At 38.1% G+C, this 14,383-nt stretch overlaps 2 protein-coding genes across 2 annotated transcripts in view; both read left to right on the top strand.

Moving 5' to 3' along the window:
- LOC125802521 (uncharacterized) overlaps nt 1–14,383 on the top strand; it is a 94,178-nt gene that overhangs the window by 50,521 nt on the left and 29,274 nt on the right. The gene's annotated exons all lie outside the window — the stretch shown is intronic.
- LOC107197909 (trace amine-associated receptor 1-like) lies at nt 2,612–3,640 on the top strand. The gene has a single exon (XM_022667949.2). It carries the CDS (start codon nt 2,615–2,617, stop codon nt 3,638–3,640), a length of 1,026 nt encoding a protein of 341 aa, XP_022523670.2. The 5' UTR covers nt 2,612–2,614.

Below are 14,383 nucleotides of genomic sequence, written 5' to 3'. Positions count from 1 at the left end.
AAAACATGGAAGTAAATAAACAACGGAATGGCTTCAACACAAGAAAATATGCCTTCTAGAGAGTCCAGACCTCAACCCAATTTAGCTGCTGTGGCATTACCTCAAGAGAGCGATTCACACCAGATATCCCAAGAATATTGCTGAACTTAAACAGCTTTGTAAAGAAGAATGGTCCAGAATCACTCCTGATGCAGGTCTGATCTGCAACTACAGGAAACGTTGGTTGAGGTTATTGCTGCCAAAGGAGGGTCAACCAGCTATTAAATCCAAGGGTTCACATACTATTTCCACCCTGCACCGTGAATGTTAACATGTTGTGTTCAATAAAACAATGCAAACATATAAATTTTGTGTGGTATTAGTTTAAGCAGACTGTGTTTGTCTATTGTTGTGACTTAGATGAAGATCAGAACACATTTAATGACCAATTTATGCAGAAATCCGAGTCGTTTTCTTGCAACTGTATAGTGAGTGAAACAGGTCTGATTAATATTATCAATAACGCAACCAGAGCAGGCCTGGTGCAGGGACATCCATGATGGTGCCCACCTAATGGACATCAAGAATGGGCCAGGAGGAACATCAGGAGATGCAGAAGGACCAGTTGAATGCAGACTAAGGGAACAAGTAGCCCGGCATACTGGGACAGAACAAGGGTACTGCATATCCTTATTCCTCAGCATTCCTTGGGACTATAGCCCTATGCAAAATCTTTCAGGAACTGCAAGTTCCCAAATTCCCACAATCATTGGTTCCATGGACCAGTGTACTTCAGTAGGAACCTCCAACAACCCTCATACCTGTTATTTATTGTGGAGAGGGAGACACCTGGTCCCAAGACTAGTACAAGGGTGTGTTAACCTGACCCCTGCTGGCCTGCTCCTTTTAACAATGCAGCACAGTGGAGATGTATTAATGAGTATCCTCCCACACCAGGTTCATAGCCCAATGCATTGAAAAGGGGATAAACCAGATGTGGTGTTGGTGAAGAAGTTTTGAGCTATTTCAACCCAATGCAAGAATTGGGACCAGTCAAATGAGTGAATATGACAATATATATGTGGAAAAAACACCTCGTTCTTGGTTATCCCTCTCACACTGCCAGTTGCTTGTGGGGGAAAATCAGCGTGAGACTTCAGGAGTGAGACCCAGATGTGCACAGAAAGCCCGCCATATTGTGGATGTGAATTGGGGACCCCTGTCTGATAGGATATCTTCAGGTAGAAACTTTAGTATTCCCCCTAGGAAAGCATATCCACAGTAGTAAGGATGGTGGTGTAACCATTAGAAAGAGCTATAGGTCAGTGACAAAGTCTATAACAATGAGGGAGTAGGGTTTTTCTGGCACAGGTAAGGGCATTCATTTGTTGGCAGGTAGAGTCTTAGGGGATTTATCTTGGACACTTACAGAACATGATACTATAAAGCTGTGGAAATATGCTTTAATGTCCCACTAGTATTTAGCTGAGTTTAACTTGAGTGTTTGGGCCACCCCTGGTGGCCCAACAAGGGAGAAGGATGGACCCAGATGATCAGTCGATCACAAAACTGGTTGGGTGTATTAGCGATGTGGTCATCAAATTCTCAGCAACTGACTGAAATGGAAACAGAGGGTGGAAGAATGTTTTGAGCAGTAATAATATCAGAGGGTATGGCAAACTCATAAAAGACATATCAAAAAGGATCATATACAGAAAAAAAACAAGGCAAAATAAAACTTTTTGCAGATGATGGATGCAACCAGATCAAACACTCAACAGGGAGTGAGTGAATAGCAGTTATGTACACATTGCGTTAAACAGGTGAAATTAATATTCAGGTGATTGTGCTCTGGGAGACGTCAGTCATGTGATCACTCATGTGAGATGGTGAATGGGTGATGTCAGTGTGTGGTCCATTCTGGCATCTGGAGCTTGCTGGTAGACACCAGTGATGGAAGAACAGATGCACTTTCTGTGCAAGTTGTGTGTGACAAGTTGGTATAAAATGTGTATTATGGAGGACAACTCTGCACATTATACCAATGCCTGAATTATTGTCTGGATTTGAATTGGCATATAAGATATAGGATTAAAAGCATTTTGATAAATACATATTTGTTCTCACAGAATAGCAGTTTGTTAAATAAAAAAAAATAGTTAGCATGTGAAGCTGCAATGGTTAATATGACAAAAAGGTTTCCAAACACTGTTAAATTCACCCCTGAACCAAAGAACAGATAAAGTGGCACCCTCAAAACTAGTGGAAAGACATTTTTTGAACAAGAACCATTTAAATATTCATAGCAAAAATCAGTAGTCTCCACGTTCCACACTGTTTAAAAGCAAGTAACAAGGCTCCTTTAACCAACAGTGTACTTGCTTCCACAAAACTTGGGAAAAGTACGTAAATAAGATATTTCTTTTGTATCATTTAAGGGCAACAATATTTTCGGTCATGACTATTACCATGGGATATTAACACATGACTGAGAGGGTGGTGGAGTAAATTATGCAGTGGTATTAGGTTATAAAAGACCACAGTGTGGCTTTATTTGCCAAGCAAGCTAAATGTAAGATCTAATAGACAGGAGCTTTGCTGGTTGCCTTACCAAAAAAAATATTTCCTCGACAGAATGAACTTAAGCTACACTGAGAAATTGGAGATTACTGATTTTTGCTATGAATATTTAAATGGTTCTTGTCCAAAACATGTCTATCCACTAGTTTTGAGGGTGCCACTTTATTTGTTCTTTGGTTCAGTGGTGATTTTAACAGTATTTGGAAACCTTTTCGTCATTGTAACCATTGCTCATTTCAAGCAGCTTCACATGCCGACTAACTTTCTTGTTCTTTCTTTGGCTGTAACTGATCTGCTGCTGGGAGCTCTTTATATGCCACCTTGTATGGTACAATCTTTAGAAACTTGCTGGTATTTAGGGACTATATTCTGTAAAATACACAGCAGTGTTGCCATCATGTTAAGTACTGCTTCAATTATAAATCTGTCTTTCATTTCTATTGAGAGATATTACGCTGTCTGTCACCCCCTTCTGTATCACAGTAAAATCACTTCCTCTGTCACAGTAATTATGATTGTTATCTGCTGGAGTGTTTCGGCTGCAGTTGGGTTTGGAATAATATTTCTAGAGCTGAATATTCTGGGTGTTGAAGAGTTTTATTATGAGAATGTTGCATGTGAAGGGGGATGTGTGATGTTTCAAAGTGCAGCATCGAGCACTTCTTCCTCTGTCATTTCATTTTACATCCCAGGCGTTGTGATGCTCAGTATATATATGAAGATATTCCATGTTGCACAAAAGCAAGCAAAGTCTATTCAGGACTCTAAATGTAAAAGCAATATAAAATCAGTGTTGAGCAAAGAAGAGAAAAAAGCCACAAAAACCTTGGCTGTGGTTTTGGGTGTATTCCTCTCACTCTGGACTCCATTTTTTATTGCTAATGTTATGAATCCGTATATCGGTTATGCAGTCCCTCCAGTTTTATTTGATATGCTTGCTTGGATTGGACTTATGAATTCTACTTGTAATCCTATTGTTTATGCTTTCTTCTACAAGTGGTTTAGAAAAGCATTCAGGATTATTATATCAGGTCAAATATTTCAGCCAAGGTCTTCAAGGATTCATCTGTTTTCACACTAAAAAAAAAGAAAGAAAGAAAATATAGCCCATGACAAAAGCTGTCTAAAAGTTAACTTGCCTATGCTTTTTGAAACATTTAGTGTTGTAAAAGTATATATATATATATATATATATATATATATATATTGTGGAAGTGTATGTTGACAAAAGCTACCCAAAAGTCAAAGTCAAGCGTTATTACTTATGCTTTTTGAAACATTTCGTTTTTTTTTTTTTTTTTATATCTTGTGAACAAGAAATGTATTGTAAAAGTGTATGTTGTTGTTCATGCTGTAAGTTCATGCACAGTGAGTATTGGATGTGTGTAGCCCATTATTTGGCTGATGGCATTTAACTTTAAATCCACTAATGCAGCAGTCAGGTAATATATGTTCTATTGGTTTATTGGGTCTCACTCAAACAATTTCAAAATAAAAATGCTGTTTTTAAAAAGGGATTTTTCCATGATATTGATCACTTGTCTGGGGCTTCCTTCAGCATTTTCTAACAGCTTTTTGTAATCAGATACATTGTAATAAACAAACACATTTCTTTACCTTTTTTAGTGTTAAAAGAAATAAAACACACTGGTTCCATCTAAAAGTACAAAACTTGTCTCTATAATGTGACAGGATTTTCAAAAAATTAACTGGTTGAGGAATTTTGGGAAATAAAAAACACCACATGTTTCGGCTAGAATGTGGGTTTTTCAAGTTGCAATCATTGTATGTCATGTCCTAAACTACTACATAAAACATCAATATATTATATGTCCTACAGAAAGCATTTCTAAAAATAAAACAACCAAAGAAACCATAAAAAAGGCACAGTAAGCACATAGCGCATGACCTCCACCTAACAATCTACTCTGGTATACCCCAGGAATAAAATGTCCTAATGTACACAGTATAATAACATATTCTATATACTGGAGTATACTGGAATTTTACATTTAGTCATAGAACCTTTCTCAAAGTTTAGTATAAACAGAGTGCCTACACTGTAAAAAATGAGGCGTTGAAAGAACTTAAAAAAATTAAGGAAATAGTTTGCATGGATCTTTTTGAATTGAAATAACTTTCTGTTCTTTTAAGTAAATGGAACTCATCTAAGCCACTTAAAATATACTTAAATAAATGATCATAGTATAACTAAAAACACCAAGTTATGTCAACTTATTTTTTTCACCTACCATTAACTTTGAATATTTAAGTTAATTCTACTATTTAGTTTAATAAACACAACTACATTAAATCAAAATTACAATTTATGAATTTAAGTTGTTCCAACTAATTTCTACCAACATAGGAAGATCCATGCAAACTATTGCCTTAATTTTTTTGCCTTTGTATTTCTTAAAATATAACTCCACTTACTTACCACTCAAATAAATCAATTCTCAGACTTTTAACCCATTTTGCATTTATTGGTAGTTTTTTGTAACAATTTTTTTATCATGTTTTACTACACCAAGTCAATTTTACACCAGCATTCTCCTTTAAGGCTATTTGAGATAGCAAGGCTTAAGTTAACAGCTGGTTTTTAAGAGACAGCACCTTGGGATAAAGTTTCAGTCCATCCAGTTCCATAAAAAAAGTTTCTGAAACACTTCCAATTTGTATTTCAGTGGTTTAGGGCAGTGTTTCTCAACCTTTTTTATATCACGACACCCTTTAAATATATGCGAGATGTCAAGGCACCCCAGTTAAAGGGGGGGGGGGGGGGGGGGTTGTGGATGGTGCTGGCGCAGTACTTCATGTGAGAACGGGGGGGGGGGGGGGGTGTTGGGGTGATGTGCTGGCGCAGTACCTCAAGTGAGAACGGGGGGGGGGGGGGGGGGGGGTCTGGCGCAGTACTTCAGGTGAGAACGAGGGGTGTTGCTGGCGGAATTTGACATAATATAGCGCGTGCATCGCGTGGGGGACAAAAACTTGACAGTGTTTCCCAATTTAGGGGCTGCATCCTTCAGAGGCTGTATTCGAAGACAGATTGCGTCACAGCTGCGCAGTAATACACCGCCTCTGTGGGTCGCATCCTTCAGAGTATGCTGCCTGTGAATTGGGACACACCCCGACACGAGCTGACTCTGGAAAGGAAATATGCACGTGAGGCGCAATATTTTGACGGCACCCCCGATGAAGCCAGACGGCACCCCAAGGGTGCCGCTGCACCCTGGTTGAGAAACACTGGTTTAGGGTACTGCAAATTCAAGGCATATATGAACCCCAGAAGTGCAGCACATGCCTGTGGGACATTTCCAAGATCAGCCAGTACCTCTTGAACTTCAAGGACCAATACCATCGCAGCCTTCATCCTCTGTTGCACCCTCTTTCTTCACAATGAAGATGTTCATGATGTGCTGTGAAATATCGACCTCACCCTCATCCTGTTAAAAATGAAAAAACACATAATGTAGATGGTTATCTACATATAGAAATTAATTGAAAACATACTTTGTCCTTAAATTAACTAGGGTTGCTGAACTTTAACATTCTACTGATCACATCAGCCTGGCAGGGTCACCTATACAGGTTCTATAAGCATCGTCTCAATTTTTAGTTCAATGATTTCACCCCTTCTCCTTCTGACTCTGTTCTAAGGGGTAAGGGTTCAAAATTAAAAACAGGATTAGGCCTTAGTCTAAAAAATAAGGATGCACAATTTATTGGCAGCTAATATCTAATATTTTCCTATTTATTGGAAAATAATATCTTACTTTAAATTATTTCTTAAACATGTTCTTAGGGCTATTAACAGTAGTTTAGATTGGGTTAGAGCAGATCTGGGCATTGTATGGTCCATGGGCCACAACCGGCCCTTTGACTATCTTTGGCTGGCCCATGCGAAATTGTTATGTAAATTAGAAAGTGAAAAGTTGCGCTCTCAGCACCGAAAACCTTCGATTGCATCTAAACGGTGTATTACAGTAGTCTATTACGTAGGTTTGAGCTTCTTCTGCAGAGACTGAAAATGGAACAAAAGCTAAATAAACATAATTTAACCAGGTCTAAGCTACTAATATACACCACAAACAACTATCTGTAAAAGTGTAATATTTAAAAAATGACCTATAAAGAAAAAGAGTGCTATAAAATAAGCAAATCAGCCTGACATTAATGCACTTCTCTAAGCCCAAAACAGGCCAGATTTCTCTCACTGAGCTAAAAAAGAACTGAGGTAGAACAAACATACAAATGCATTTTTTGCTTTTTATTTCATAAAGTTAAGTGATGCTGGTCTTTTAAAAAACGTGTTGTGTAGCTATTAATGCTGATAGTTTTTAAACACTTGCACATTTTCAGAACTTTTCACAAATGTTAAATATTTATATAATTATGTGCTCAACATTTTCATTGAGTCGCTGAAAATGTTTCATTTACTGTTTTTTTTATATTAAAATGGTTATTATAAATGCTGTATAGCCCTACAGTATACATGTATTGTGCAGAACGGAGCTATGTATATTAGTCTGGCCCTCTAAAACCATTGCAATTCCTCGTGTGCCACCTTGGGAAAATTAATTGCCCACCCCTGGGTTAAATATTAGGATAAAAGGGAAGATCTTTACTTTAAAATATGAACAAACGTCTATTTAAAATGTCCTACTTAAATCTATGCGCCACAACTGTGAGCTGGCACAACTAGCACCCTTAAAAAAGAATTCTAAAGAACTGCTGGGTAATTATGTGAGAATCTTACTTTCAGCTCATGCATACACTGATGCTCCTATAGTCCATAATGGTAAAAACTTACAAAGTGGTCTGTGAGCAGGCCATGTTCCCCCACATACTCCACCAGGCAGCGAAGGACTACTTCTCTTCTTTTCTCAGTGGTGACTGCTCCCTAGACAAACAGAACATTTTTAATCAATTTTATAATTTAGTTTAAGCACAAGTAATGCTGCTGTTTTTGTTCTTAATAAAGTAATAAATTGTTGTTTATTCCAAAAAGATCCAACAAAGATGGAGCTTCTCCTGGTGACAGTATGAGAATGAGATTACTCATGTCGGCTGCTAAAAACATCTGTTGCTAGTTCAAATATCTCTTTTACAGTTTTCTCAAAAAACGTGAATTAAGATTGTAAGAAAAACAAAAACATTCCTACAGTACTGCACATCTATTGGAAACCTCTATTTAAGTACACTTACCTTGAACAAACAGCTCACTGTGCCTTGGGTTCTTCTTCCTGACGCACCGCCCTTGGCGCTGAAGATGGAGAGGAGTTTTGGTGTACACTGGTCAAGCCATAACATGCACTTTGACTCCAGATGCTCCTCTTTGCTCTATAAATGAACATAAAGTGCACAACTCAAAACAGTGTAAAATAACTAAATCGCTAAGTGGATCTAAAAATATGGTCAACAGGGCAAGTTCAATTTTTAACAAATACAAAACAAAACTAGCTAGGTTAGCTAACTCTATTATGCCCAGTCCTTATCCACACACCGAGCCCCCACGTTAGCATTTTGCCCGCTAAAAACGCATCTCCAGACTAGCTAGCTAGATAAGCTAACTCTTATCCCCAGTCCTTATCCACACACCGAGCCCCTACGTTAGCATTTTGCCCGTTAAAAACGCCTCTCCAGGCTAGCTAGCTACACACCGAGCCCCTACGTTAGCATTTTGCCCGTTAAAAACGCCTCTCCAGACTAGCTAGCTAGCTAAGCTAACGCTTATCCCCAGTCCTTATCCACACACCGAGCCCCTACGTTAGCATTTTGCCCGCTAAAAACGCCTCTCCAGACTAGCTAGCTACACACCGAGCCCCTACGTTAGCATTTTGCCCATTAAAAACGCCTCTCCAGACTAGCTAGCTAGCTAAGCTAACTCTTATCCCCAGTCCTTATCCACACACAGAGCCCCTACGTTAGCATTTTGCCCGCTAAAAACGCCTCTCCAGACTAGCTAGCTACACACCGAGCCCCCACATTAGCATTTTGCCCGCGAAAAACGCCTCTCCAGACTAGCTAACTAGCTAAGCTAACTCTTATCCCGAGTCCTTATCCACACACCGAGTCCCTATGTTAGCATTTTGCCCGCTAAAAACGCCTCTCCAGACTAGCTAGCTAGCTAAGCTAACTCTTATCCCCAGTCCTTATCCACACACCGAGCCCCCACGTTAGCATTTTGCCCGCTAAAAACGCATCTCCAGACTAGCTAGCTAGATAAGCTAACTCTTATCCCCAGTCCTTATCCACACACCGAGCCCCTACGTTAGCATTTTGCCCGTTAAAAACGCCTCTCCAGGCTAGCTACCCTGATAGCACACGTACGTCTCCAAGACGTCTTGGAAAGGTCTGAACATCTTAAATGCATCGCCCCTCATTTGAATAGATCTTATATTGGTCTTATTAACATCGCTGTGCTCCAGTGGCCGAACGCACCCCTAAATACGTCGCTGAAACATCTGCTTTATGCTGGAAATTTGGTATGTTAATTTGCTAGGTCGCAGATACGTCGTTTACACGTCTGCGTTATGCAGGACATTTGGTATGTTAATGCCGTCTTAGGAGTGTAGGTAGCGTGGACGTGGGTGAAATTAAACACAAGGACCCACAAACAAGTTCATGCTTAATACTTTTATATTCTTTCTTTTCCGAACACCAGCCGCAGCCTCCCGCTCTCGTCTCTCTCCTCCCCCTTTTTTCCTCTCCAGCCTCCACCAATTACCACAGTCAGAAACACTGAACTTGAATACAAATGTTACACATTGTACAAACTGTCACAGATTTTTAGTCTTACATTAATTCGCCAGTTCAGATGCTACCATCATTATACGCCACATGGCTGAGACATGCAAAATGTGGCCACTGAGTTTCGTACTGTAGCAAGCAAAGCACCTCGCTAGAATTACACACAGGATCCCTTGACTCACACTCAACTACGCAGGGTGGGTGGGGGGGGGGGGCAGTAGTAACCGTTTATATAGGCAGGAAAACGTGACCTACCTTTGGAGAAGGACGAAATCCTGTTATGACAATAAAACTCTTACATTAACAAAACTCTTCAACATGCATGACACCAGTGTTTTTCCAGAAGATAAACTATGACTGTGTACTTCAGCACAACCTGGAAACTTCATGCTTACTTTTCTAAATTAGCATTAGATAAGAATTATGCACATCTGGAAAAACTTGCAGATTTCTTTAGGTTCAATTCTCTTTTTCTTGCAAAGTATATTTTACTACAAAAGTTTTGTTTTCTGCTCAAGTCCCGACAGCTCAATTTTCCAAGGTATCCTTCCGCTGTTGTTCTTGCCTAATTATGTTATTGTCCTGTGTAGTGGGAATAGGAAATTGATGGCAGCACAAGTTTTTTGCTTGCTTTACATACTACTATATGTGTTCTACTCGCTTGCTTTTGATAAACCACACATAGACGCTTTGTTCCTTTTGTCTTTTTATGGCTTGATTCTTTGGCCTGTACAAGAAGCCTAGAAGTGTTTAACTCTAATTTGCATATGTTCTCTTCTGTGTGATATGAGCTGAGACACATTGTACAGTGTGATCTTACCAGACATTTTAGTCTAGACATTGGGATGAGCAAATACTCTGTAATCTTCACACCTTCAAGGGACCGGCCCTTGCTGGATGCACGTACTAACTGCTATAAAGAACTGTGTAAAATCTGAATAAAGTTAGATTGTTAAGGGAAGCAACTGTGTGTGTGTGATCCTTTCAATCTCCCTCGAGGTTAAATTAGGGTGTGGCAGAAGAACCAGACCAGGGTAGGGGATAACTGAATCCGGGAAAGGGTGAAGGGCAACCAGGCTACTTTATACCCTTTCAATTACATTAAAGAAATTTACTAGTATCTGGAGATTAATGAACCCATGTTCAACAATGCAAAAAAATGGAGTAAGACCTTTAAAGATAAGTTGATTTATTCAAGCATAACAGTAGTAGCTTAGTTAAATGTCTTCAGATGAATCACATATATATTTATACATACATATTTTTTATTTTATTTAACACACACACACACACCAACTCTATGTATCAGGGACCTTCAGTACAACAATCCAGGCATGGCTGATCCAGACAGTTTGTATTGTACACCTAAAAACAGAAACAACAAGATTTACTTAACCCAAAAAGGTCCAATTCACATTTTCCCATTTTGTTACTTGGGAATGCATTAATCTTACACTTTGGCTGTTGTACCTTTCTGTTTAGCAAATAAAAGTGAATGTAAAAAACATTTTGCTGTTTATATACTGTAATTTGTTTCTCATTTGGGTTTTGTACACATTTATAAACCAGTTGTGTAATATTGTTAATGTTTGAATGTGAAATACATTTATATATGATTTAATGTATATTATTATTGTAGGTATGTGACTATAAATATTTTATATTTAAAATTTTGTTCTAGAAATCAGGTCATAAAACATTTTAATAGTTAAATTATAGTTTGAACAGAGCTGTAGATTTAAAAACACAGCTTTTAAAGGATCTAGTTTTATCTTCAGCACTAACCCAGCACACCTACTGTTCGTTCATATATTCACTTATTTTATTGTTATATTTTTGTTATATTATTGAGTTTCTTTCTGATCTGTTCCTGCTTTAACATTAGCTATATGTTTCCCACTGTGAGACTAAACAGATGATCTGATCTTAATGAGTGAGTTAATCTGTATCAGTAACATTAACTTTACAGAACAGCAGTGGAGTCTTTTAGTACACAGCCAAGTTAAACACACCATCAGCTCATGAAATAACATTAGCATTAAAACGCTGATCTTTGCGTGATCTATGTGACTCTGGTCTGCAGAAGTCTGAAAGATTAGTGGTGTTTTTACCGGAGATGGAGTCGCTCCACACGGTTTACACGTTATCTTGTTTTTCGCGACGTTAAAGGAGAAATATATCGAAATCAGTTCTGATTGGATTTCGTCCCTGCCAAACATTTTCTTCTCGTTTTTATTCGTTGACGAAAATGTCAGTTAATTTCATCTCATTTTATTTTTTTATGCGGTGTTTATTTAGTTATCGTCTCGTTTTCGTCTTGAAAAAAAGCTTTGTTGGCGAAAACTATGACGAAAAATTTTCCTCAACGAAATTAACACTGGTTAGAAGAATGATATTGAGTTTGAATGTGCAAACAGCTTCCTCTGAATCATTTAAACATTATTTAACTGCATTGCCAAATGAGATGATGATAGGTGATAGGACAACCCTAATTTTGTTTGTACAGTTACCAGGTGACCATAAAAGTATGTATTTTCTAAAAATATGATTATTATTTTCAGGGCTAATAGATTATAAACCACCGCAGACCCACACTAACTGACAGAAAAAGGAAAAGCAGAGTCTTCAGTGCAGAACAAATTGACAGTAGGCTTGGGCATTAATGTAAATTCAGACAAACGGTTATCGTCACTAGAATTATTGCAATAAACAACATTGTCCTTAAAAATGTATAAAGTACCCAGTCCCCCCACATGTCCTTCATGGTCATATTTAGGTGATCTGCTTTATCTCAGCAGACCAATCAAGGATAACAGTGAATCCTAATACTGGTAAGAAATTATATATACTAATACTAATATTACTACATTAATAATACTAATATTTAAATATACTTTTTGTTTTACTTTAGAGCTGTATATAACTCAGAATTTGGTCACTGGATTTGCACATCCAGTACAACAATGTTTTTAGCCATATAGATTATATAGCAAGCATATTCATATTGAAGCATTTAAAATCTGTAAAAGAAGCATAGAGAAACATCTGTCGTGTCGCCTAATTTAATTACTGAAAATTCCTGCATTTATGCAAAACAATTAGGGCTTGATAAAATAACTTTAGCATAAAATCAAATGCAAAAGATTCATGGAAATATGGCCAAAATAAGGTACTGTGCAAAAGTTTTAGGCAGGTGTGAAAAAATGCTGTAAACTAAGAATGCTTTCAAAAATGAAAGTGTTAATTGTTTATTTTCATCAATTAACAAAATGCAGTGAATGAACAGAAGAGAAATGTAAATCAAATCAATATTTGGTGTGACCACCCTTTGCCTTTAAAACAGCATCAATTTTTCTAGGTACACTTGCACACAGTTTTTGAAGGAACTTGGCTGGCAGGTTGTTCCTTGGAAAACTAACCACAGATCTTCTGTAGATGTAGACTCTCTCAAATCCTTCTGTCTCTTCATGTAATCCCAGACAGACTCGATGATGTTGAGGTCAGGGCTCTGGGGGGGCCATACCATCACTTCTAGGACTACTTCTTCTTTATGCTGAAGATATTTCTTAATGACATTGGCTGTATGTTTGGGGTCGTCCTGCTGCAGAGTAAATTTTGGGCCAATCACACGCCTCCCTGATCGTATTGCATGATGGATAAATATCTGCCTGTATGTCTCAACATTGAGGATACCATTTATCCTGACCAAATCCCCAACCCCATTTGCAAAAATGCAGCCCCAAACTTGCAAGTAGCCTCCACCATGTTTCACTACAGCCTTTCAGCGAACAAACTGACTTCTGCTACAGCTAAATATTTCCCATTTAAAATCAAAGTTGAGTCGCTTGGTGTTGTTTCCACATCGGAGGAATGACTTTTTGGCTGCAACCAGACTTCTCCGTACAGTAGATGGGTGTACCAGGGTACCACTGGTTTCCACCAGTTCTGAGGTGATGGCATGGCTGGACATCCTCCGATTTCGAAGGGAATAATCTTGATGTGTCCTTCATCTGCTGCACTAAGATTCTTTGGCCGACCACTGCGTCTACGATCCTCAACGTTGCCTGTTTCTTTGTGCTTCTAAAAAAAAGGGCTTGAACAGCACATCTTGAAACCACAGTCTGCTTGCAAATCTTTGTCTGGGAGAAACCTTTCTGATGCAGTATAACTACCTTGTGTCTTGTTGCTGTGCTCAGTCTTGCCATGGTGTATGACCTGTGACATGAATCTGTCTTTCACAACCTCACCCTGGTAGCTGAGTTGTCTGTTCCTCACCCAGTTTTAAGCCTCCTACACAGCTGTATCTGTTTCACTTAATGACTGTTTTAACCTACTTTGGTATAACTTTTTGATCATACAGCTCACTATAATCCCTGACTTTGTGCAAACATACCTACAACAATAGCTGCTGGTTTGAAGGCAAAGGGTAGTAACAACAAATATTGGTTTGATTAAGATTTTTCTTTTGTTTGCTCACTTTGCTTTTTGGAAATTGATACATTTTTCACATCTGCCTAAAAACTTTGCACAGTACTGTATTTATAAGCAAAATCAGTTATAGACACACAACATGTAATAAATGACAAAAATTAAAGCATCATTAATTACTGACAATGTCAGGCTGGGACTATCTTGGGCCAGACAACGGCACACATGTATTTATATTTAAAATTAGTCTATTTTATTTTTTATTTAACATTCAAATAAAATATAAATGAATAAATTATTGAACGTTTATCAGCAAAAAACTAAATAAAACAACTTAGTTAATATTCAATATCTATGTTAGATGAATAAAAACGTATGTCTAGGTTTTGTGTTTTTATACTCCTAAATAGTTTCGTTCTTCATTTTCCTTTTGTTTAAAAAATATATACATTTTTGCCAGGTTTGGCACTCTATATGTGGCATACATTGTCTATCAAACACATTTAAAAACATGCAAAATGCCAAGCACCAGTTGAGAGAGCCTGTGAAATGTCACACAGAAATCCACGGTTTTGGTTAGCTCTGCTGTGTCCCAATAGAGACTGAAATATTGAACCATGAGCAGACTGATCCATAAATCAAT

Source organism: Astyanax mexicanus, chromosome 1, assembly GCF_023375975.1.
Source record: "Astyanax mexicanus isolate ESR-SI-001 chromosome 1, AstMex3_surface, whole genome shotgun sequence".
Taxonomy (NCBI): Eukaryota; Metazoa; Chordata; class Actinopteri; order Characiformes; family Acestrorhamphidae; genus Astyanax; species Astyanax mexicanus.
This window is presented reverse-complemented; position numbering and strand designations above follow the sequence as displayed.